This window comes from Manis javanica, chromosome 4 (genome assembly GCF_040802235.1).
Source record: "Manis javanica isolate MJ-LG chromosome 4, MJ_LKY, whole genome shotgun sequence".
Taxonomy (NCBI): domain Eukaryota; kingdom Metazoa; phylum Chordata; class Mammalia; order Pholidota; family Manidae; genus Manis; species Manis javanica.
Window position 1 is genome coordinate 120,533,614 of NC_133159.1, and position 26,777 is coordinate 120,560,390.

Here is a 26,777-nt window from a genome sequence, read left to right on the forward strand (position 1 = left end):
ACTCCCTGATAGGATAAAACTAACTGTAAATCAATGAGTAATGCATGCTTTAAATATTCTTAATTTTGATCACTCAAAGGGTGTCAGATGATCGGCTATGGAGGTACATTTTTCTGATAATATTCCTTTGTCTTAAACAAAAAAAAAAAAGCAGTTCCTGTGTGGTGACCTCCAATGAGTTCTACACAATGGTATAAAGGGAATATCAAAGTGTGGGTAAAGGGTCTGTTTGTGTTTATACAGAGGATCAAAGCCTAATTTGGCGGCCCAGAAAATGAACTAAGATAGGATATGAAGAAGAACTTCCAACATCAGCACTCTCCGGAAGACTCATACCAGAAGATGATCATCAAGAAACCTCAACAAAGATCCAGGCGCTGCTATAGCTGTAGCGGCATTCATCCCACCGGTTCCTGGACTTGTCATGGGAATGAAGAAGGAGATATCTAAGCTGGCCTGTGCATACAGTAAAACAACAAATTTGACTGGATCTATACTGTTGGAACTCAACCAAGAATTAGGAGAAGTGCAAGTTGTAGCGCTCCAAAATCTTACAACTACAGACTATCTACTGTTAAAAGAACATATGGGATGTGAACAGTTCCCAGGAATGGGTTGCTTTAATTTGTCTGATTTCTCTCAGACTGTTCAAGTACAGTTGGACAATATCCATCATATCATAGATAAATTTTCACAAATGCCTAGGATGCCTAACTGGTTTTCTTGGTTTCACTGGAGATGGCTGGTAATTATAGATCTGCTTTGGTTATGTAACTGTATTCCTATTATGTTAATGTGTGGGTGCAATTTAATTAGCAGTTTAAAACCTATACATGCTTATGTTACTCTACAAGAAGATATGTCAAAGAAATAATCAATCTTCCCATTTTTTCTTCCATATGCTACCTCTATAGCTTTTCTTCTTTTTTCCTAATTACAACTCGTAAATAGAATTCGTACCTCATATCGAATTTACCGAGTATCATAATTCCTCCAAGTGGTAAAGATACCTCAAGACAAATGCTGGGCATAGAAGCCACAGGGCATAAATCTGAAAAGAAGTAAAAAGCTAACCTTTTCAAACAATATGGCTTCTCTCTCACTTAGCAACTTTACATTTCCCTGTATGGCCCCGGAAGATGACTGGTTAGCCAGAGACGGGTAAGATTCCTCAAGGGAGGAACAACCTAAGACAGGCACAGTCGCAGGGGGGCCATCAGGTCAGAAATTGGGATCAACAGAGGGGAGGCTTAAAACCTCACCCCCCCTGTTTTGAGAGAAATCTTTTGCATTCCTGGATGTTTTATTGCCTTTGTCTAGCTTGGATTAACACATAGTCTACAGGCACACACCTCATCATCTACATTTGCTCTCTTACAACACTAAACTATGTTTTCTACCTTTATCTTGCATCTACCTACCACTTCAGCATTTTATTAAAAAAATAAAAATAATAACAATTATTATAATAATAAAGGGAGAAATGTGGGATCCACATATAAATCAAGTATAAAAATCAAACGAATATTCATATTTGACCTGATTGTTTATAGTTTATAATGCATGATCAAAACCAAAAGTTTCTGTGATGACTGCCCTTGTACTGTTCACCATGTAAGAATTTATTCACTATGTAAGAATTTGTTCACCATGTAAGAACTTGTTCGTTATGCTTCAGAAGATTGGAGACTGATGAAAATTAGGCTTGGGGTGGATTAATGATTGTGCATTGAGCATTGACTCCCCTATACAGAATTTTATTATTGTTAACAACCATTTGATCAATAAATATGAGAGATGCCCTCTCCAAAAAAAAAAAACAAAAAAAACTGTGTGTGATGCAAATGACAGGGACCCAGCATGGTTCCAGAAACATAATACTTCTGTTCCTTGGGTCTAAACCCAAACTGATACACCCACATGTATACAGACGTGCATATGCACAGTGCCATGAATGATGTATTGCTAATGAAGCCCTGCAAATGCTTGTGGGTAAGTAGATGGGAAACCTGTACACCAATATTAACCAACAGCATCTAGCATTCCCAAGGGCAGAAGCACATTTCTTAGAATGAGGTGCTGTGCTCTTGACAAGTGGGAACTTTTCTGTGACTGCCTCCTTGGCTAGCAGCTCAGCTTCATAGAAGAGTTATCTCCCAGAAGGCAAAGGACTCATAAAATGACTCAGGAAATATTGAAAGGCAAATAAAAAGATAGGCAATTGAATATCAACAGTGAAACAAGGTTCATCGATTGTCTAAATTCTCAACTGTTGTGTACAGCCTAAAATCTATTACTGGGAACCCAAATGACTTACAAAAGCTTTATACAGAAACCAAAGTCACGCCCTCTTTGCCTACCTTGCAGGCAGGGACACCATTGACAACGCACCACTGCACGCCCCGCCGCCCCCTCACCATCTAGGTCACCATCAAAGCCCCAACACTTAGCGTTCATCCTGGGCTCTTTAGAGATGCCACCAGGCAAAGCTGGGGACATTTTGTTCAACTAGAGGCTCAGTATTAGGCTTTCACTAAAGCTCCAGGGAACAAAGAGGGACCCCCTGAGGGCTCCCCTGGCTGTCCCAGTAGAGAGGAGCAAAGAGTGGGAGTACCCTGCAAATCTCCACTCTGTTGGCAGCCTCCTCCATCTCTTCCCTGAGGGCATCAGCTTTGGCACCCGCAGGCTGTAAGCTGCTGGACAAACCTGAAGACTTGGAAGTCTGCTGCCACCTGATGGAAAATAGGAGAAAAAGAGGAGAGGCGTGAGACAGGTAGACCCTGGGGACACAGAGTGGGCACACCGAGAAAATAGCTGGTTACAAATATTGCTCAGGGAATGACACACCCTCCCTAGAAATGAGACGTGATAAAAAGGTATGAGTACTAGGCCAGGAGAAGGAGGGCTTGAATTTCCACGTGGCAGCTGTGCCTGGATGCTGAGGGGCAGCTGCCCCTTCAGACAGAGCAACATGCCCATCTGCCAGTGTATTCCTATTGTCTTCTGAACACTAGCACCAATGGACAGTCACCACGGCTTTCCTTGCAGCACGTTCCATGTCATTCCTTTAAGTTCCCTGCCCATCTTGTGGGCATTTGCATTTGGGAACATTCACCTACTTGGCTGAAGCCAATCACGTGTGCTAGGTGAGAGGATGAGCAGGCGAGATTAAAACAAATCTGAAGACAAAACTCTCCACTAGTAAGCACACAAAAACTTATCAACATTGAGATAACTCATTTACATTTTCTTAAACATTTATCTTTCTGCGGTGAACCCAGCTATCTGAGGAAGCCACTTGGGAAATGTTGACAGGAAGCACAAGTATTTCTGTTGCTATGTCATTATCAGGGAATTACCAACAGCAGGTTTCTGAAAGAAGGCTCCAGTTACACTAGACAGTACAGCTATAGTAGGGACTCTTCTATTGTCTATAAACTCTTAACTGGGGTAATCTAGTAACAGTCAATCAAATGGGTCATTACCTTAAAAACCAGTCCACTTGGGCCTTTATTTCCTACTTGCAATGGGGTCATGAGATACCAAACTATTTCATGGCTCCAAGAAAAACACTAGTGTGGTCAGGATAACAAAACCAGCAGTGGACACAAGGCTGCAGTCTCTCTGGAAAGTCAGGAGGGACAGTGAGGGGCAGGGGACCTAGGTGGGAGGTGCTGTCCTGGGGCTGATGGGGTCCAGGCAGGAGCATGGGGCATGGTTGCCAGGTGTTTCAATTGATCAGAGAAACTGGAAATTGTCATGTGAACTTAATGAAATATGGCTAACAGATTAAGTAGTTTCTTTTAAATGCCGTGCAGGCCAATAGTGTACAGACCAAAGCAGACAGATCTGTGGGCTCTCAGACCATCCCACATAGAGGCAAAAAGGGTAACGTGACTCATTCTGAGAGCCAAGAATCTAATCACTAGGTGTTTTCTCTACACAATTTTTCTTTTGTCTTTTGTTGTCTGCAGGAAAAACAGAAGGTTGCAAGATTCTGTGATACAAACAAGAGAAGCTAAAGTTACCTCTGTGCTTAGCAAAATGTAGCAAAATAAAGTACTCTCTGTCACTTCAAAAATGCACTCACAGGAAAATTATTGATATGGGCTTTGGGACACCAAGCTCACTTGAAGCTCCATGGATGGGGACACATGCCCGGGGGACAATTCTTCATCCAAGATAAGAACTCAGGGCAAATTAGAAAGGAAATATTCTACTCAAAGATATTTTAAAACTTAAGCTAACAGATAAGGAGTCAAAAAATTCCTGGGCAATTGTTTCTTATAATGGTTTGTTCCACAGAAATGGTATATTTAATGAATACTTCCCAGTTTAACTATTTTAAACAAAGAATAAAAGGGTAGTTTTTTTTTTCTTTGTCAAATAAAATATGAGATGCCATGGCTATAATTTAGATCTCAGATAATGAATAAGATAGATTATGGGATCAAGCTACAACCCCTCTTAGTATGGGCTCATGTTATCTGAAGAAAAAAACAACAGATCAGTATGTAATTGTAAAAAATAAATTTAAAAAGTGACTATAAATGCTAAGCTGACTTTTATGGCTTCGAAGACCTGGATTAGACTTTTTTCTATACTTAACATATGTATATTAAAATAAAGCATGTTCCCAGGTTTTCTCTCTCTTTCCTTCCCTATTCTCCCCTATTTCTTCCTTCAAATCCTATCCCTTAGTCAACAGCTTGGTAGTTTAAAAATATGCCTTATCCTTCCCTTTATAGGGAATTTTACTTACAATAGACAATCTATTTGATATTATCAAACAGTGATAAGGTACAGAATAAGATTGTGAAATCAGGTAACAAAACAGCAAGGACAGTGTGCAAAATTGGTTAATTGGTTAGATAGTAACCTGTTGGGAAAAGAGACAATAATCATGAATTCAAGGTACGCTGGTCTTCTCAGCCCAATTAAATAAACCCAAGAAATGTCCTGTTCTGTCAAGAGATGGAGCAGATTCTTCATCTGAAGCATAAATTTGAGCTTTGAAATTTGAAGAGGAGAAAGTTCACTCCTCCCACTGCAGTGGCTGATGTGACACCATCACTCTCTGGGAAAGACAGTGACACTAGATGGTCTGGGAGTGGTAGAGACAGATTCAAGCCTGATTGAGGGCTGGAGGAGACAGGGTACAGGATGTCAGGAGTCAGGAGAAGGGTACCGGATGTTAGGGACATTAGGATGTGGGATAGGGCATGCGATGTTAGGGACAGAAGAGTACAGGATAGGGCACAGGATGTTAGGGAAATTAGGGTATAGGATAGGGTACAGGATGTTAGGGACAGAAGGGTACAGGATAGGGCATGGGATTTTAGGGGTCAGGAGAAGGGTATGGGATAGAGTATGGGATGTTAGGGACAGAAGGGTACGGGATAGGGTATGGGATGTTAGGGACAGAGGGTATGGGATAGGGTACGGGATGCTAGGGACAGAAGGGTATGGGTAGCATATGGGATGTTAGGGACAGAAGGGTATGGAATGTTAGGGGTCAGGAGAAGGGTAAAGAAGACAAATGCAGCATCAGCTCAGGGCAATAGCACACACAGAAGAAGAATTTGGGGGGAAGCACACAGGGAAGTTTCTTTATTGGGACATTTACCATTTGGTCTGTCCAGTCATGTTCTTTACTGACACTAGCATCCTCCACTTTGGGAAGGCCTGCCTCACCCCTGCTCTAATGTGCAGGCCGAAGGAGGTACCCCCGGGAGTGGTCCGTGTGAGGGTTCCTGATGCAAGCACAGCCCGTGGCCGACCGACGAGCCCAGGAAGGCGAACAAGCCAAGTCCAGGCAGGCGGAGCCCCTCCTTTGTACTTATGGAATTGGAGCAAAAGGAGGAGGTCTCATGCTGGGGAGACCTGAGCCCAAGGGACGTCCAGGGGCCACGAGGACAATGCCTCAGAAGAGGATGCCTGCCTGTGGAGCGAAGCAGAGGTGGATGCTCCTGATGGCAGTGAGACTGCAGCCAGTCCCGGGGGGCCCCGGAACCACCCAGCTCCAGAAGCCCGCTGCCAGTGCTCCACTTCACTAGTTCCACCAGCTTCCCAGGGACCACCCCCAAATCCTTCTGTTTTACTTGTTAATTAGTTCACATGCTCCCAAAGAAGGCAGCTGTATTAGTCTGCTTGAGCTGTCATAACAAAATACCATAGACCAGGTAACTTAAACAACAGACACTTTTTCCCCACAGCTCTGGAGACTGGAAGCCCCAGATCAAGGTTCCAGCAGGGTCTGGGTTCTGCTGAAGGCCTCTCCCTGGCTTGTAGATGGCTGCCTTCTGGCCTTGTCCTCACAGGGCCTTTCCTTGGAGTGTTCAGAGAGAGATCGCCCTCTCTTCCTCTTCTTACAAGGCCACCAATCCTACTGGGTTAGGGTCCTACTCAAATGACTGACTTAACCTTAACTGCTTCCTAAAGGCCTTATCTCCAAAAGGGTCACACACAGGTTGGTGCTTCTACATACAAATTTGGTAGAGGACACAATTCAGTGCATAGCAGTAAGACCCAGAGGCAATTATTCAGCAGAAACTTAAAGTCCCTGGACCCAGAAGGGGTGACCTTGAGATACATGCCCAGAAAAAAGTATGGCAGACCTTGGGATGGAATATGGCTTCTTGTTTGCCACTGCCAAATTAAACCTATTGCAGAAACAACATTTGTGCATCATTCAATTCAATTCAATTCACATTCCTTGAGTGTAAAGCGTCCTTGAGTTTTCTTCTCCATCCTTCTCATCAATAATCTTTTATTCATCTTTTAAGCTTCAGTCTTCTCTGAGGATATTACAGTTTACATAATTGGCTTTTGAAGCACACAGCCACATTTTCTGGAATTCAGACAAAGACACACGTTGGACTTAGACCTAGTTCAACACTGGATGAGTCAGTTGGATTTGACAGTATCCACCAAATTTGTGGTAGAATTTAAGGATGCAGCCATAGAGCTACTGGTCAAGAAGAGCTGATAATATGTAAAAAAAAGATCCTGCCTGTCTTAGAAGGCAGAGTGTGTCTCCACTTGAATGCTCTGCTTAGTTCTAGTTAGTGTCATTCATAAAGGACAGAACAGGACTAAAGAAAGCTTTAGTTAATCAGCAGAAGGACGCTGCAAGGAAGAAATTCTAACGTGAAAACTGATTACAGGAAGAGGGGTGGCATGGGGGTGGGCACAGTGAGGACCCCACTGCTCCAGAAGGGTGACTGGTGACCTTGCAACTCTATAGTATAACCTTTGGTCCCACTTGAACTGCTGTGTTCTGGGATGCAGTCCTCACAGTGACTAGGAGTTAGGGGTTAGGGAAAAGGCAGGAAGCTGGGGTAGGTTGGCTTCTGAAACAATGAAGGTAGTCAGGGTCTAAGCTGGAGTTTATAAGCATAAATACTTAGATAGGGAAGGTAGAGATTTTCCTTACCTGTTCCAATACATGAGAAATGATGAGCTGAAAATAATGAAGTTTGTTAAATCATGGAAGGGAGGCCCCCAAGGACACTTTTCCAAGGTTTTGGATCCATATGCCACTTGGTGTTTTGCCCTTATGAATATAACACAAGACTAGCTGACCATGGCTGCCACCCAGGAGTAACTCTCCTTTTCGTAAGCAGACTGAACAAAACTCTGTAAGTGGAGATGCCGGTGACAAACATTGAGGCTAACATTTGGCCTTTGGACCAGAAGCTCTATGCTAGACACTCAGGTTCTCCTCACAGAAGCAAAGACAAGCCCTCAGAGCTAAGAACCCAGGTCCACAGCGGCATGGTATCTGCCGTCATCTGAACAGTGGGACAATCAGCATCTCTTCAGTCATCTTGCATGACTCCCAAAATATGGGACTCGAACACGGGTGTTACGGGAGGCAAGGAAGTAGTGGTAACATGCAATCTGCTCTCTGTTCCTGCAAGTGCCCTGAGAAGAGAGCCTCAGATCTGGGTCAGAGCCACTTTAACAGCTTCCCAACTTCTCCTCCTCCTCCTGCAGCCTTCATAGGCAAGAGGATCGAAAACATAACACAGGCTTTGCTTCCATCATCTGTTCACGTTAATGTCTGGCTGATATTTGTAGCAAAGGGCACCACCTTTCAACTTAGGGAAGTGCCATAAAGTTTCTTTTTAAAACAGACTCATTTTGAAAAAGTGAATCAGTTTTTTGCAAGACGTGTAGGCACAGACATCAGACATCATTCAGGGGGCGTGAAGTCTGGGAAGCACCAAGCTACCTAAAGAAAACTCTGCTTCTCTGCTGATCTAACCTGTTTTATTTCTGGTCTAGGGGGATAGGCCTATACTTTTTATGGGTCCATGTGCAGAACAACACGGCCCCAACTAGTTACAGTAGTGCCTGGGGAAGTGCTGTGGCAAGCATGACCTCATTTGACACTCAAAATAACCTCCTCAGTTCAACCCACAAATGTTGCTACTACCTGTGTACAGGTGAAGAAACAGCTGTGCTAGGAGGTTGAGGGACCTGACCAAGCTCAAAGGTCTAGAAAACAGGTGATGGGGATCTTGATATCTCATCTCTGACTCCTGGTTCAGAACCTTATCTTAGATCTCTCAACCCAAATATATTGTTTTTGTTTTGTTTCTTCAAGAAAATTAATGCAAGATGGGAAGATTATTAACCTCGACCTACAAAGGACCCAAGACAGAACCAAAATGTTCCTTCCACATTAATATTCATGAGCCTGCAGTCTTTCAATGTGTGCACTTAACACACTTCAGTGGAAAAGGCAAGTATGTACAATCATGACATATGACAGCATCAACACCACCTCGGGGCCTCTGGCACTTCCCAGCTCTAATAGGCTTTTTCTGGAGGATTCTGGGAGAGGAGTGCAGGAGATAAGCAGCACTGTTGGAACTGGTCTCAGGTTTAGCAAATGGCCACAGAAAGGGGATCCCTATACCACGGGCTGAAGAAAAGGGGAACAGGTCCCTGGAATTACAAATCCTCCCCTTATTATAGACACACATCATCCATCCTGCCTCTCTGATCTCTGCACCTACTACTCTCCCCTTTGTTCCTTCGACCCCAGCCACACTGGCCTTCATTCAGTCCACAAATATGTCAACTTCATTCCCACCTTAGGGCCTTCACACTTGCTGTTCCCACTGCCATGGACAGTTCTGTACCAGATCCTTGCTTGGCTTCATCCTTCTCATCATTTATGTCTCAGATCAAGTTATCTCCTCAAAAAGCCTGCTTTACCTAATGTTACTGTGCCCTGCCCCCGTCTCCATCATTCCCTTCCAAAATTCCACTGTGCCATCTCCTAGGATTTACAGCTGCTGGAAATGGTCTTGTGAGTTTGTTCACCGGCCTGGTGTCTGCCTCCCAAACTAGGCTACAGCCCCCATGAGAGTGGGGGCCCCATATCTCCCCTCCCTATGCCTACCTTCTTACTTCCTGGGGAAGTACCTGGCACTTGGGAGTGAACATAAACACACTCACATGCACCCATACACAGACTCCCTACCAAACTCCCTACCTGCCAAATATGATCACTGTCCCAAGAGGTAAAAATGAAAGCAAAGAAACCCCACTGTACCTTGTTCGTGAAGAATCCATGTCCAGCACCAACTTTGCCAAATGTTTCCTTTGTTTTTGAATATTTGGGATTTCCACCTGTGGTTACAGGAGATAAAAGACATAGGAGGACTGAAGCTCAAGATAAATCCTCAAAGAAACTACGGACAGCCATCCAACAAGTTGGCAAGAGTCTCCCAATCCTTCCTTTCAGATGAAATCATTGTTTTTCCTGCGCTAACATGCTTTCTGTGTGGGACACCTGCCAGGCCCTCCAGGACCCAGCTCGCCATCCGGGCTCTGTGCTCCCCTGACCACTGAGGCTCCTCATCCTGCTCTCACCTCAACCAGCAGAAATGGGCTCAGTCCTGTGTCCCTCTGCTTACAGAGTGGGGAGGAAGGCAATCAGGCCTGACACACAGACCTAATTCAAAACAGACGGCAGAAGGATAAAGGGAACTGGTCTCAGGAGACCTGAGATGCTCCAGAGAATGCAATTAGGGTATATTTTAAAAGAGATAAAGTAAGATTCTTTCCAAAGTAAATAATGAGTAAACACCACCATGGCTTTTCTCAGCTGAGAAGTTCGCCCATAGTGGTTGTGCGTGGATGATCTTTTTATATTTTTATTTCTAAAAATGACTTAACTGAACATTCCAGTGTAGGATTTTGGTACCAGGCCCAGCAAAAGTGGGACAGGACGTGAGCACTTAAAAGGGGAAATTGGACGCAAATTAAACCAAAATCATGTCAGCCTGTGGCTTTGATATAAGGAGAAAATGTAAGGAAATCCAGTGATCTCTGAGGCGTTTTCGATTCACTCTTGGAAGAGGGTAAGTAGTGTCCTGGGTGTAATGACCTCTACTTGAGCTTCTGGGGTCACGAGAGCCCAGAGGCAAAGCTGGAGAGGCCCATGGGCATCTGGTTTGTACAAGCGCGTCTCAGGACCCAGGTAAGACCTGCCCCCCGAGTTTGCTTCAGGCTTTGGCTGGGACCCCAGGTCACCTTTATGAAGAGCAAAGGGCCTTGTGTGAATGTTCTAGGCTGGGGGATGACCTGTAACAGGTCAACTGATGCCAATCAGAGAAGCCTAGAGCTGGTCAAGACCAGAGTACCATATCTGGGATTTTCTCCTTGGATACCATTAGGCCCTCAGGTAATTATTTGCCTACATCCTGTCCCAGAAACCGTACCAGGGCATGTGGAGGTGCTGGCGGCTGTCTAAAAAGGAAACCAGATATGGTCTAGGGCAAAGCTGGCCAATACGGTGCCCTCTAGCTACCTGTGGCTATGCCATTTTAAATTCAAATGAATGAAAACTAAGTCAAATTAAAAATGTAGTTCTACAGTCACACTAACTTCATTTCAAGAGCTCAAGACCACCAAACTCTGCAGGCATTGCACATTTCCACGATCACAGACAGTCCTATGGGACAGCCCTGGTTTGCATGCCTAATTGAAGGCAGTTGGGAGGAGCTTTAGGGTTCAGGGCAAATACAAGCAGACTCATTTTACTGTGCTTTACTTTACTGCAGGTTTTACCAATTGAAAGTCTGTGGCGGCCCTACATGGGGCCAAGACTACTGGCGCCATTCTTCCAACAGGGGCTGCTCGCTTTGGGTCTCTGCCGCATTTTGGTAATTCTCGCAAGATTTCAAATTTGTTCACTATTATTATATTTGTTATGGTGATATGTGATCAGTGATTTTAAGTCACTGAAAGCTTAGATGATGGCTAACATTTTTTAGGAATAAGGTATTTTTTAATTAAGGTATGAACTTTTTTTTAGACCTAATGCTACTATATACTTAGAAAACTATATATGGTGTAAACATAACTTTCATATGCACTGGGAAACCAAAAACATTCACTTGACTCACTTGTTTGCAGTATTTGGTCTATTATGGAGTTCTGGAGGCAAACCCACAACATACCCAAAGTAGGCCTCTAGCGTCCCCCAACCATTTCCTTTCCTACTTGACAAAATTTCAGTTGGCTGAAGCTAGCAAAACTGTCCCATAGACACTAAAGGTTTTTTTTTTTATAAAACAGCTTTATTTAGTATCCTTTAAAATCCAAGAAAGGGATCTATGTAAACATAAACTACAATAGGCCTCACAGAGTCTCTCGGACATGGTCCCCAGTCTCCATGTGGGGAGGCTGCTTGTTCATTTCACAAATGCCTTGAAATGGGAGGGCATGGTGGTGCAGCAGTCAGGATCCTGGGGGGAAGGAGACAGTGAAGCCAGCTTTGCACCGTCACTCACTGGAATGCCAGCAGCCAAACGGGAGGGTGCAAGAAGCGGGTGGCAAACAGCTAAAGGGGCTGCCCTACTGGGGAATCCTGACCCTACAGTGAGGTAGCAATAATCCCTGATTTAAAGCTACATCAGAGTAGCGGGAGGGACAGAAACAATAAGGCAGGAAGCAAGCTGACCGAAGGGCCAATGTTAGTCCCTACTCCCCGCTCCCTCAGCCACGCCTCATTCCCGCTTACCTCAGCCAGCAGAAACAGGGGCTCAATCACATCTCTCTCTACTTGCAATTCAAAATGAATCAGCTCCTGAGCCAGCTTGTCCTCTGTCTCTCCACAGAGTTTCAGCATCTTCCTGCAACAGAAAGGAACAAACCCATACTGAATACCCTAGAACAAGGTGCAACCTGTGTCATACTGTCACATACTGTGTCATACACCTGCTGAGTAAATGTTCATGACAGTTTAATAAACTTGTCAATTTCCCAGCTGTCCCCTTAACCAACTTACTCTATCCATTTTCATTTCTGAAATTATCAATTTTTAAAATGATTCTAAGCACCTACTGTGTGCCTGGGGTAAAAGGAACATGTAGGGTAATGTAAGAGGAATGTGGATACACAGACTCATACATGCTGAATCCACAGGGCTTTTTAAGAGCACGATGCTTCTATCTCCCCTGAGAGCACTGGTGAAACCAGCTAAATGATGCACAAACAAACCTACATCTTTAAAGACATACAAACCCTTAATTCCAATGGGCTCTAAAGAAAAGAAACCTCTTTCTCCCAAGCCATGAAAACTTTTATCATACAGGGTGAGTAGGCAAACTGGAATGGAACAACCATCCCAGAAGTTATTAATAATAAACAAACAAGAGAAGACTTGAATGAGTAGAAAGTTACGTCCTATTCCTAAATGAGAGGACGCAATATTTCAAAGATGTTCATTTCCCTTGAATGCCACCCAGAGAGTCTTCCCTTTGCATGGTACCATGTTAACTGAAACATGCATAAAAATCCCTTTATTGTAGCAGATTTTTGGAAAGGAACAAAATTAGATGTGTGTGTTCAGTCTGCCACCTTTACCTGGGTGTCCTTCATCCCTTCATTTTCAACCTTGGTGTGTCGCTCTGTTTTAGCTGTGTCTCAGAAACAGCATGCATGTTTATCCACCTGAGATTCTCTATATCATAAAGATTTGGATTTATGACATTTACGTCTCTTATGCTTGCAGACATACATGCATTCACTGCTTTTACCTTCATTGTGTTTTCTATTTACTATGCTTTTATTTGCTTACTTTTTCATTTTTTCTTCCTTCCACAGATTTTTTTTCTCTTGTACTTATTTTCCTTTTCATCCTTTCACTAGTTTTGAAGTGATACATTTTATTTCTATTCTTTTTGCAGCCAGTCTTTTCTCAAATGTAGTATTATCATCCTTCTTTCAAACAATACATGAGCTTAAACACTACTTCACTTTCCACTGTTTCAAGTTATTAATTTTTAGTATTTTAGTTTCACTTTGCTTTAAACTCCCCCAAAACTGATCGTTACCAAATTGCTATTTTTTTAAACTCAATACTTATTTATATTTCTTTATACTGAATGCAACCCCAAAATATGCCACTTTGGTATAAGGATTATTTTGTGCGGAAGGAAGCTGAGAAGAAGCAGATACAAAAAAGCTCTCTGCCCTCCCCCTATATGCCTAAAAGCAGGGCACAAACTTACTAAGGTATCCCTCCTCCCCTCTCTACCAGGACTGATAGAAGTTAACCACCAGAGACAACGCTAGGCCCTTATCAGCCAGGAGAAGGCACCAGAGGAATCCACATGATACACCTTCCTAACTAGCCCTTATCTTCCATTAGTTTCCGAGTACATTTGCCTTCCACAATTTGCTGCCCTAGAAACTCAGGGTTATTTTTTTTTCCCTTTGTCTTGTCATGTCTATAAAAATTATTATTCTTTTGTTGAAAATGCCACATAAGCCTGAGTTCTAGCCACCCTTTGAGTTACTAATCACTGAGTTGTCCCATGTGTGTGTGCACTGCACATATAAAATGTATGTTTTTCTCTTGTTATCTATTTTTGTCATTTAGTTTGCATGGCTCCATATAAGGAACCTAAGATGGGTAGAGGGAAAAATAATTTTTTCATCCCTTATGCCACATTCACTAATTTTTTTAATGCCACATTTGCCTTTCATGCCTTTTCTCTAGACATAATGTTTTACATAACCGTAACTAGGCCTTTCAGTGAAAATATGCAAGTAGTAACTTCTCTAAATCTTTGCCTGAAAATATGCTTATTTTCCCCTTATTCTTGAATAGTGATTTAGTTTATAATAGAATCTAAGCTTCTTATATTGTCACTCAGTACTTGAAGACATTACCCTATTATTTCCTGGCATTTTTTAATTGATGCATAAATAGTGTGCTATCAATCTCATGGGTCTTTGATAATTATCTTTTTCCTTGGTTGATTTTAAATTTCTTTTTTGTTAATAATGTATCATTTTACTATATTGTGTACAGGGATGGATATCTTTGTGTTGAACTCAATCACGATTTTTTGTGCTTCTTAAATCTAAGACTTGTTTTTCTGAAAATCTAGAAGAGAAAAATACATAAAATTCTCTTTCCCGTGTTTTCTTCTTCAGGAACTACTACTAGATATTGTGCTATATTCCATCACCCATGCTTCTTGTGGGTTAAATTGCGATTATTTCCAGAATCTCTCACCTGGCCTTAGTGCATATCCATCAATAGGTGTTTCCAAGGGGTGGGGAGAAGTAGTCCATCTCCATATCAATAGGTAATTACAAGGGGGATCAAGGGCCTATCTGGACTGGAGAGGTTGGGTGGGGTCCCTTTTTGCAGCCAGGTCACAAGAGACATGGGAGAGCAGAAGTGGACAACTGTTTGTAGGCAATAAACAGGTTTCTCCCACTTTATTTCTCCCTTTGACTGATTTCAGTTCCAAAGGTATTTTGCCTCAGGCTGAGAAAATATTTTCCCCCTAGAGTTAACACTTCTCCACTGAATAATGTCTACATCTTTCTCTCTTACACTTCATTCATATATAATTGAATAAATTATGCTTCATGTATAACTGACATATATTATATTAGTTTCAGGTGTATAACACACTGATTCAATATTTGCATATATTGTGAAATGTTCACCACAGTAAGTCTAGGTAACATTTATCACCATACATAGTTACAAAAACATTTTCTTAAAAATATGGAACACTTCACAAATTTGTGTCATCCTTGTGCAAGAGCCATGCTAATCTCCTCAGTATCATTCCAATTTTAGTATATGCTCTGCTGAAGCAGGCTCTGTTCTTGTTTAATTTTTAAACTTCATTTTTAACATAATTATGTTATATGCATTTATATAATTATTTTGTATTTCCTTTCATGCTGTCCTATTATTTTTAGACCTTAGGGTACTGATTCCCTACTGATTAAGCCTGCTGATTCACTCCCATGACAATTCTTTTTGGTTTGTTTTTATTGTGAGCTCAAAATCAGCAAGGGTTGTTCTTCTGGGAATCCTAGAAGTTCTGACATCTGACACTGAAAGGTTTCATATTTGCTTCTGCTTCAGCCCTAGAGATTTCAATTGTCCACCAACAATTTTATGCTAATTTCTACACTTGGAAGTTGCTGTGCTGCACAGGCAACATGGCTTCGGGGTCTGGGGTTTCGATTTCTCACTGGCAGGCTTTTCTCCTTCATCATCCAAGTCGCCAGCCAGACTGCAGGTGTCCTCAATGCCTCCCTGAGAAGTTCTAGGCCCCCTTTTATGGATGGGAACTTACTTAGATTTGGCACAAACCAATATATGGTAACACCTTACCCAAGAAGTGTGTCATCTCCCAGGATAGCTGACCCTTCCATCAAACACTGAGCCAGTGTTGTCAAAGGCAATTTTTTCTGAAAAGGAAAAAAACGTTGTCATGAAAACTACTTCAACATTTATCCATTTATTTTAAAATATCAAAAAGTCAAATACTTGCCCAGACTATCTTACAAATAAACTAGATTTAAAATATATTTAAAACCTAAAAATTCATAGGATACAATGGTGGGTTAGACTCAGAGATGTCAAAATTCGGAAAATTCACGCTTAATTAAACTGGCCAATTTGGAAAATGAGCCTAAGGTTCATGTGCTGCATTTTAAAATAAGGTAGGGTTTAAAGGAGAAAAAAGAGATGTTCGACTTAAGTTAACAAAGATTCGAGCAATGCTTTAATTTCTAAAGCTCAGTCTCTCTCCTGAGATGTTTATTAAGCCCCATTTTATAAACAAGGCAGCTTATGGTCAAGAAAGAGAGAAAGTGTCCAGTGCACGAAAGTTTTAAACACCAGAATAAGGCACACTCGGTAGGAGAAATAAAATAGTAAGCAAGCACACAAAAAGATGCTCATATCATTAGTTGTCAGGGAAATCAAATCACAGCCACGATGAGAGACCACCTCACACCCACAAGGATGGCAACAATAATATAAATAATATTTTTTTAAATGAAGAGAAGTACGGGTGAGCATGTGGAGCAATTGGAGCCTTCATGCAATGCTGGTGGAAACCTACAACAGCGCAACGTTGTGGAGGTTTGGCAGTATTGCAGTAAGTCCAAGAAAACCACTGTGGGGCCCAGCAGCACTCCGGTGCATGCGCAAAACAACGGAAAACAGACGAGCAAGAAAAAACACATGCATAAATGTGAACAGCAGCATTAATTGTAATAGCCAAAAGGCAGAAACAGTTCAAATGTCCATCAACCGACGAATGGATAAGCAAATGGTTCTACCAGACCCTGGAGTTTTATCCAACCATAAACAGGAATGAAGTCCTGACAAGAAAAACAACAGGTGAACCTTAAAAATGTCATGCAAAGTGCAATATGCCAGGCACAAAGGGCACTTGCTGTACAATGCTATTTATATGAAATATCCAGAAGAAGCAAATCCATAGGGACAGGGTGTAGATTAGTGAAAGTAGGTTGCCTGGGGCTTGGGGGAGGGGTGACGGGGAATGGCTGCTTAATGTGCACAGTTTTCCTCTGGGAGGATGAAAATCTTCTGGACCTAGACAGTGGTGCTGGTTACACAATACTGGGAATGTACTAAATGTCACTGAATCACAGCCTGTAAAATAGCTGAAATGGTAAATCTTATGACATATAGGAAGGGAGGGAAAGAGGCAGGTAGGAAGGAGCCTGCTGTTCCAGGAGCGTGACTTGACCCATTCCTCCCTAAAGTATCAACAAGCCCTCTCCTTACTGAGCCTGCACCGTTCACCATCACAGAGAACAAGGTGAGAGCTGTGAGCAGATTCTCGGGTCCCCCCACCACTGCTATACAGACAGTTCTCCTGAGCCTCCTGTGTCACGACACAGAGAGCATCAGCTGCCATTCATGCACAGAGCCAGGACTTATGGAGTGCCTTCCAGGCAGCACACCAGGGCTGAATGAGACTACACACTCTCGTGGACTTCATGTTCTAGTGCATGGAGACAAATAATAAACGCCATGAAGAAGGTGATTTCAAACAACTGGAAGTGGTGTGGACACCAGCAAGCAGGACAGTGGGTGCAGCGGGCAGCTGAGGGGCATGGAGCTGTGATGAGGGGCCTCTCAGAACGGGTGGCATGGAAGATACACCTTCAGTATGAGGAAGAGTCAGTGGTGCTTCAAGAAAGTTTGGGAGAGGACATTCTTGGTAGAGGGAACTGCAAGAGCAAAGATCCTGAGGTAGCAGCGTGCATGACGGGCTTGAGGTCCCCGAGAGGCCAGTGTGGCTGGTGCAAAGTGTGCCAGAGACAGCAGGAGAAGAGGGCAGAGGTGGTTACTACACAACCTTGTCAGCCAGAGGCAGGCTCTGGGGTCTTAATCTAAGGGCACTGGGTGACTATTGAAGGGTTTGTTTAAGAAGCACAAGATCAGATTAAAAAGCTCAATCCTGAGACAGACGATCAACTCGCCTCAAAGAGGAATCAAGTTTTTAGGGTTCTGTCCACCAGAACTTAGGAATCTGGTCTGAACATCCAGGAGACCTTAGCGCTCTAAAGTTCTCCAGAGAGGACCCTGGGAGGTAGGTCAGCCCCCAGGAGTGTCACAGAAGTTTGCATGGTTCCTGGGAGGAGTCCCGGTGGGGAGAACCAAGACAGAGGTCCTGGGAGGGGGCCCTCACTGGGTCTGCACCTGGTCCCCCCAATGCCCTGACACATGCCCACTCCCTGGGAGCTAGATGCCTCTCACTCATCACTTCTAACAAAACAGGCATCCTTCTTGGCAAAAACCAGACCAGGCAACTCAGTATTAATACAGCCAAATTTAAACACCACTTTTTATTTGTCCTACAAAGCTATTAGGTACACATTTCCAGAGATTTAATTTAAGGCACAGGAAACAGTATGTCAGGAGAGTACCTAACCCCACCTTTCATTTTTTTAAAAAGTTATTTAAAACACATTTTTTAAAAAAATGTCTGAAGTGGGTAAAAGAGAAAAGAGTCAAAAAAAAAGAATTAAGCAGGTATAATATGCGTTATGGTCACAGAGAGACTGTGGCTGAAGGTGTTAACTCTGAATCAGGTGTGATCTTCTTCCCCAGGGACATTTGGAAATGACTGAAGATACTTTTGATTCTCACACACGGGGAACACCACTGGCATCTAATGGACAGAGGCCAGGGGTGCTTCTAAATGCCCTAGAACACGCAGGACAGTCCCCCAAAATAAAGAATTATCCAGCCCAAAACGCCAACTGTGCCTGAGCTGAGCAACAGGGTCTAAAGGCAGGTCTTCAAACAGCAGGTTCCTAAGTGTCCCAGCAACTGGCCAGTGAGGACACTCCACCCCGAATGTTAGCTCGAGGCATCACGGTACGGGAGCTCACACAGGAAGACCCCTGCGGTTCGTGCTGTTCCCAGTGCCCAGGACCCACCTGTAGAGCATGACCTCAGCTTTTCAGAGCCCTTCTTAAAAATCTGACAAGGAAGCAAGGTAAGAGAGGTCTTGCCTGTAACAGACCAAAGGGAAGTTCTTTATCTTATTTATTTTATTGAAATATAGTGGGTATACAATATTATATTGGTTTCTATGATTCAAGTTATCTACTTTATTAAATGTCCACTCCAATATAGTTAGTATCAGTTAACATAGCTTATTGACTATATTCTCTGACAATACTATTGAGTTCATTCTCTATGCTGTACTTTCATTTCCATGAAAAATTTATATTATAATTGAGACTTTGTGCCTCTTTACCCCTTTCACCTATTTCACTCACCCACCACAGTCCCACCCCCATGGTAACTGCCAGTCTGTTCTCCGTGTCTGTGAGTCCATTTGTGTTTTACTCATTAGGTTTAGTTTTTGTTTGTTTGCTTTTTGATTCCACAATAAGTGAAATCATATGGTATTTGTCTTTCTTTGCCTGGCTCATTTCACTGAGCATAATACCCTCTGGGTCAAAGGAAACTTCTAATAGCCTGGGAGTTGACATCCTTTGGGGAGATGTATCTACCCATTGGTAAGTGGAGTTTTTCCAAACATGGGAAGATTAGATCCATTAGTCCTGTTTGTGAGTCAAGCAGAAAACTGTGCCCATGGGGGACTAACACAGTGAAGGTCAAAGTCAGAACAAAGACGGCCCCTAGAGGACTTCGAAGCTGATCAGTCTTGGAGGGAGGACAGTGAAGGGACAGCCAAATGTCTGTTGGGCAAAATTCAGACTAGACTGGAAAACCCAGCTTGAGTGCTGTGACCAGAGAAGCCCTGCTCCTGAGCCACGGAGGAAGCATTACTTACCAGCTATTTCTGGTCCCTTGACACCCTTCTGACATGCTCTAATTCAGCAAAGAGGGTAGCATTAAGTGACAAAGTGCCACAAAATGAGAAAGTTAGTCCTGTTTCACTTAGGATTTTAACATGGAGGATAACCCTTCTCTCTGGTTTTCTCTTGTATCTATCTGTCTGTGGGGGGAGGTATTTGAGAGGACATGGCCGACGGTTCACCCCGCAATCGAGGGCTCCTCACTCCCTCCCCTATCCTTGAAATGGGTGCTGTGCTTGCCTTCCCCAGGCTAGAAGCTGCCCCAAGGACACAGCCTCGAGACAGAAGGTGCTGTTGAGACCATCTGTGTGGTACACACGACCAAACCCAGTTAAGGCCTCTACACCAACTTAGGATTCTGACTGGTGGGAGTAGAGACCTACTCATCTGGTGGCTGCCCAAGATAAGCCTCATATTCAAGTCCCCTTGCCTATTAAGCCTGCCACCTCCCAATCTGGAGTGGCTGCCTCTTTCTTCAGTCTCACCAAGCACTTGGCGGACAGGAGTCAGTTCACAAACCAATGCTACCTCAAGTAAATTAACTGAGGAGGAAATACATGCCTATGGTACAGAACTCAAAAGGTGCCAGAGAGTCCCACATCCTTAGCTCTCAGCTACCTCACCAGAGACCATGACAGTGACCAGTTGTTTGTGTGGCCTTCCATAAATATTCTAAGCAGATTCAGTTACATAAAGTTGACCCTTGAACAACCTGGAGGTTAAGGATGCCAACACTCTGTGTGGTTGAAAATCCATGTGTAACTTTTGACTCCCCAAAACCTTAACTACTAACAGCACACTGTTGACTGGAAGCCTTAATGGTAACATAGTCAATTAACTTGTACTTTTGTGTTAGATGTATTGTATACTGCATTCTTACAATAAAGTAAGCTAGAGGAAAAGAAGTGTTTTTTCAAAGTGTTACAAATTTCCAAGAAGTTTTCCTCCAATATATTTATTGAAAAAAATCTACGTATAAGTGGACCCTCACATAGTTCAAACCCTGTGTGTGTGTGTGTGTGTGTGTGTGTGTGTGTGTGTGTGTGTGTGTGTGTGTTTAGGGGTCCATATTCTGCTCACCCCCACTTCATGTGTGAGGCTACTGCATTCTGGAAGGACTAAATTTCCCAAAGATCGAGAAAAGCTGCTGAAATTGGTTTCTCTCCACTGACAAGGATCTAGGCTGAGAGCCACCCAATATCCAGGTGAATATTCATACCCCAGTAAAAAGATTTGACCAATTGAGCAAGCTTCATCCTGGCCAGTGATTTTTCAGGTCAAAGGGAAGCTGCTGAAATAAACTTTTCCCCGATTCTAGAGTACCGAGAGAAACTTAAGAATTGAGGGAAGAAAAGACATGATGTCCCAGCATTTGGAAGTAGTCAGTCTGACTTGTCTGAGATGGCTGTTCTCACTAAAAATACCATGGGCATAAGCAACACAGTTTGTAGGATGACTCAGAGACAGAAAGTCTTACTCTAATATCCACCATGCTTCCCAAATACATACACACACACACACATTCATTCTCTCCCTCCCCCTCTCCCTCTCCCCCTCTCCCTCTCCCTCTCCCCCTCCCCCTCTCCCTCTCCCTCTCCCCCTCTCCCTCTCCCCCTCTCCCTCTCCCCCTCTCCCTCTCCCTCTTCCCTCTCTCTCTCTCCCTCTCCCTCTTCCCTCTCTCTCTCTCTCTCTCTCTCTCTCTCTCTCTCTCTCTCTCTCTCCATATTCTCCATCTCTGAAAATGGCTGTCTACTATCCTCTAGTTTCAAGCCTGGCAACTAGCTCTTCTTTGGCTCATCCCCCAAAAGACACAGGCCAGACTTGTTGCTGCTTGGGGCTCAGTGGCTCTCAAAATGGTCATTCCAGCGTAACAGGGGGGGCATATTAACAAAAGCAGGTTATATTTCTTTAATATTTACTCATGGTAAGTGTTGTGCTAGGCATTTTTACACACATGACTTCACCGATCTCTCAAACAGTCTTACTGGGGAAGAATTCATCATTGTTCTTACATTTTCCGAATGAAGAAACCAAGGCACATGGAGGTAATGGACTTGCCCAAGATCAGGCATAGTCAGGAAGGAGGAGAGCTGGGCTTCAACCTTAGGTCATCAGATTCCAGAGCTTAAATTCAGAACCATCAAGCTACATTGTTTCTGCATAGAACAGGAGGGATTCCAGCTGACTTGCTGATACATTAGGCAGGTTCCATGCCTCAAATTAAGGACCATCCATGCACGACATGGTTATTTTTAGCATTGCCTACCCTATGGCCGGCCCCATTCCAGGCATTAATGCCATGAATTAAGGGAAGGAAAGTCCTGGGATATGGCCTTGATGGAAACACAAGATCCCCCACAGATCAGTGATGGGGAACATGAACAAAAGAAACGACCACAATGGTTTCAGAGAATGATACACGATGTGAGAGAAATTAAATAGGGGAGGGAGGGAGCAAAACACGACAGGTGTAAGGGAAACGACACTGAGAAGGTGACATCCATGCTGAGAAAGGAAGGCAGTGGCGCTGGCCTGAGATGCTGGGTAGGAATCACCCATACAGAGGGCAGAGCAAGCACACAGTTCCCACAGTGGAGAGGAGCCAGGACTCATCAGTACAGGGCAGTGCTTGGCCAGCGATGAATGGTGGGTGGGGGGGGGGGGGAGGGAAGGGCAAGAGCAGAGCTCAGAGAAGCAGGGGAACAAGGCATTAGGAGCCCAGGGCCCAGGTAAGGGGTTTGCATTTCATTCCTCGGTGGGAATCCTCAGGTAGGGTTTAAGCAGGAGAGAGCAGGCATCACTGGATTTCCATATTAAACATTCGGGCTTGCCTCAGAGAATGGCTTATGAAGGGAAGAGTGGAGACCTGCCAAGGAATCACTGTGCTCCAGCAGGTGATGACAGTTGCATGGACCCGGGGGGTAAACGTAGAAGCAAATGGGAATTCTTTGGAGGAAGAGACAGCAGGACTTACTGAGAGTCTGGGTGTGGGGCTGTGGAAACGGAGAGTACAGGAAGGTGCCTGGGATTTAGATGTGAGCAAGCGGGTAGATTCACACACCATTCTCAACTTCCCTGCTTCCTTTGCCAGCTCCCCTCCTGCTGAACTTCAGCACCACAGCCCCTGGGGTTCCGGATTCAAGGGCCATTTTCTCCTTCGGTCACCTCTTCAGCACACGGCCTCAACAGTCACTGAGAGGGGCCTTGAGACACCCTGCTTTCCTCTTACCCCACATCCACTCACTTGCCAGCTCCGGTACTCTGCACTGGTATCTGCCAATTTCTCTCCCTCTGCACTGTCCCCACCTCACCTCACCCAGACTGCTCCCCAAGTTTTCTAACTGTCCCCTACTACCACCCTGTCCCCCACTTATCCACTCTTCCCACAATCGCCAATAAATCTGATCATCCTACTCCTGATTGAAACATGGCTATTGAGGACAAAGTCTAAATCCTTACCAAGGCCTGCAAGGTGCAACAGGGTCCCCTGCCATCCCACATCCTGCCCTAGCTGTGGGGTCCTCCATTCTCACTCTGGCCACCTTCTCATTTCTCAAAAATGCCCAGCTCCCTCCTGCCTCTAGAAACTCTGCACAGGCTGTCCTCTGTCCTGGAGGCACATTTACCCACTTCCTCAAGGAAATCCACACCAGCTTTTCCTCTCAGCACTGAGAACTCTGTGAGTAGCTAACGACCTCTGCGTGACGGCTGCTTCTCTCTGGACCGCAGCTTCCACAGGACAGGAATCTGCCTGTGACTTAGCACATATACTGCCTTGCGTGGCAGACTTGGTACTTTGAAGTGTTCTTGGTGGAAGGTGGAGAAAGACTTTCACATGCTAACAGTGTATTTGCTGAACATGATCTCCCTGTAAGAAATGCCGGGACGGTGAGAAACGTAACATGTTCATTATACTGATAAGTCCTAAGCATTTATGAATTTTAGTCTGGCTATTCGCCTAGACTAAAGAAGGCAGCATGGGAACCTAATTCACATTCTATCCACCCTCCATGCCACATAAGGCATCCAGGAGAACTCAATACCCACCAGATAATACTGTGCTGCTCATTGCAAAGGCGGTAACAAAACCCCACCCTCCTGCCCCCTCCCATGTGACAGCCGGCTGCAGATTTCAGAGCCACACCTCTAAAGCTTTAGTGTTGGAAACTGTAACTAAAGTTCTAAAGGGCTAATCAATGAGCTTGCTATAAAGGAGGCGGCAAAAAGTAATTTACATGTGCTCACATAAAATGCAGATGCTGCCTGGAGGCCACTGACATCCCTCCGGATCCTGAGCCCCTGAGATGCTGGGACTGCACATGCGTGCTTCAGCTGGCCTCCTTCCCTTAACCTGACCCTCTCTTCACACCTCACTTCTCTGGCTGCTGTTTGTTCATTCATTCCCTCATCCCCATTTATCCTGTTCTCCTCTATTTTTTTTAAGTTTCCCTCTTTTTATTGTTTTCTTTTTGCCCATTCCTTAGACCTTGACACATCTCTTCGCCTAATCATGGCAAAGAACTGGGCCCGTATTTCACTGCTTGAGGTAATTAACAAGGGTCATACTTCCTATTAAATCTCTTGATGTGTTACTTTAGAAGAAACAGCAAAGATGCTGGAGTCTTGGCCCTGGTGCTTCCTCACAGGGCCCTGGGAGGGATGTCAAGACCCATCCTCTGGGGAACTGTCAATGCCAATCATGCTCTGACCAGTTGGCCTTGCCAAGTCTCCAATTTCCTATTAAGACAATACATTTTAGAACATTCAGGGGGCCAATGTCTCTTAACTGATAAAATCTGCAAGACCCTCAATCCAGTGAAAACCCTACACGTCTAGGCAATTTTACTTTATGCCATAAAAATATATCAGTAGTAATCAGCCCACTGACACCGAAAGCCAGTTTCAAGCTCCTGGTAGTAATCTTCAGATATTAGTCTGGATACCAAGATAAACTGTAGACCAGTTGTTTTAAAGATGATGCTTCTTGGAACAAAAGAAAGGCGGTGGGTCCTAGGCAGGCCTGGCTGCAGGCCCCGACCCAGCACAGTTCCTGGAATTCCATATAAAGGTATTTGATGACAGGGTTTCATGTCAAAACAACTTGGCAAACTCTCCCTTTGAACTATTCAGGTTCCCCTTCCTGAAACTCCTGATACACACAGAATTACTGACATAGACATTTTCCAAAGCTGTGAACATTCTCTTTCTACTATACATAAGTGATGCCTGCTGGGAAGATTAAGAAAGAAGAAACCAGGGCTGAAATGAAAACTGAATGCTTGATGGAACAAGCAGAGCGGGTTCCTGTCCAGCAGCCTGAGATAGATGAAGCAGGCATGTGACACGACAGTCAACAGAACTGAGGCCATGATAGGCTGGGAGGGCTCAGACCACCAAGAAGCACAAGTCAGTGATAACTCAGGTCGGAGAAAACCAACAGGCACCAAACATGCCTACTGTAAATTCAAGGAGGAAAAACCCTCTGAGACTGAGACTGCATATCCCCCATAATAAAGCCAAGAGAACATCTAATAATATTTTTAATCTTTCATGGGGTTGAGGAGAGAGGAAGCCTGCAACAGCTGTTTGCACCCAGGACTGTTCAGTGGAACCACATTGTGCAACACCATAGGTTACATGCATGGACACCAGAGCACCTCCACTCAGCAGGCTCCTTATATTGTTTCATTATATAGCAAAAATAGTTTTCACATAGGCCTTTATAGAGCCTCAAACCTCCAAAACTATAGTAGTTTTTTCCATGAGATCTCAAGACACTATAGAAGCAATGGAATCTAGGGATGAGCTGAGGCAGTGGGGAGGGAAAGGTGAGAGCTTCCCTAAAGGCGCCATCCTCCCGGTTGCTCTGGCTGGGGAGGACAGGAGAGGGACCGCACCTTGTCTGCTGAGGGCCAGGGCACTCCAGACAGGGTCAAAGGGCAGGAGAGGTGGGAAGGGCTGCCACAGTAGAAACACACCACAGGCTGGCACTCATGGAGAGGCTGTACAGGCAGACCTCATTTCATGGGGCTTCCCTTTACTGTGCTCGGCAGACACTGCCTTTTTTTTAAACAAATTGAAGGTTTGTGGCAACCTGGTGCAGAACAAGTCCACCGGCACCATTTTTCCAACAGCATCCCCTCACGTTGTGTCTCTGTGCCACATTTTGGAATTCTCACAATATGTCAAACATTTTTGTTATTATTATATTTGTTATGGCAATTTGTGATCAGATCACAATTTGCTGAAAGTTCAAATCATGGTTAGCATTTTTTAGCAAAAAGCATTTTTTAAGGTATGCACTTTTTTTAGACATAAAGCTATTATACACTTAATGGACTACAGTAGAGTGTAGACATGACTTTATATGCACTGAGAAACCAAGACACTCATTTGACTTACTTTACTGAGATATTTGTGCTATTGCAGTAGCATGGAACCCACCCACAATATCTCCGAGGTGCGCCTGTATAAGCAGCCACACTGAACACAGCCCCCCAGGGTGGGCCCCCGCCCTCAGTGGGCATGTTTTAAGCTGCCTGGGGTGGGAGGGCACTTACGGAACGCTTGTCAGCCTCTGCCCCTTGCTGGCCCTGGAGACATGCGGTGAGCTTCTTGTGCGTGCTGTGGGAGACTTGCTTCACCAGCTCCAGGCGCTTCTCCACCTGCAGACAGAGCAGTGGGCGGTGGCAGTGGGTCAGGAGAGCAAGGTCAGGAGGGCAAGGTCAGGAGAGGTGGGGTCCAATCAGGGAAAGAAGGCTGACCCACATTCCCGCAAGGACTTATGGGGAGACAACGTCTAACATCTGAGATCTGGAGGGGACGTGGTCGCAGACTCTGGGCCTCTCTGCTAACCAGGCAGTGAAACGTTAAATGTCTCCTGAGAAATCTTACCTAAACCAGTATTTAAAATGCAAGGTATTATTGTAAAGGATAAACATGTGTCTCTAAACAGATTGTAGGAGGAGCAGTTTGAGCGGTTTAAACAGCATTGGAAATGGCTCGGTTTTCAAGGGGAAGCATCTTTGGTGTCTATGAGCTGAGGACTAGCAACAACCTTACCTGAAGAAGATCTTCGCTCAGAACTTCGGTCTTTTCTGCCCTAAAGAAAAAATTAAGAA

The 26,777-nt window shown here is 44.2% G+C and overlaps 1 protein-coding gene and 1 non-coding gene across 6 annotated transcripts in view; both read right to left on the minus strand.

Moving 5' to 3' along the window:
- Positions 1–26,777, minus strand: part of ARHGAP44 (Rho GTPase activating protein 44) — a 187,179-nt gene that overhangs the window by 65,884 nt on the left and 94,518 nt on the right. For all 5 annotated transcript variants that reach the window (XM_037001383.2, XM_037001381.2, XM_037001380.2 and 2 more), the window contains 6 exons: positions 26,719–26,758; positions 26,217–26,321; positions 15,674–15,750; positions 12,044–12,155; positions 9,569–9,645; positions 2,615–2,732 (listed from right to left, as the gene is read on the minus strand). In XM_037001383.2, coding sequence (XP_036857278.1) covers positions 2,615–2,732; positions 9,569–9,645; positions 12,044–12,155; positions 15,674–15,750; positions 26,217–26,321; positions 26,719–26,758 — 529 coding nt within the window. The remainder of the gene's footprint in view (positions 1–2,614; positions 2,733–9,568; positions 9,646–12,043; positions 12,156–15,673; positions 15,751–26,216; positions 26,322–26,718; positions 26,759–26,777) is intronic.
- Positions 15,047–15,149, minus strand: LOC118968916 (U6 spliceosomal RNA). Its single transcript, XR_005056790.2, has one exon. It is a non-coding gene; the product is annotated as a U6 spliceosomal RNA (small nuclear RNA).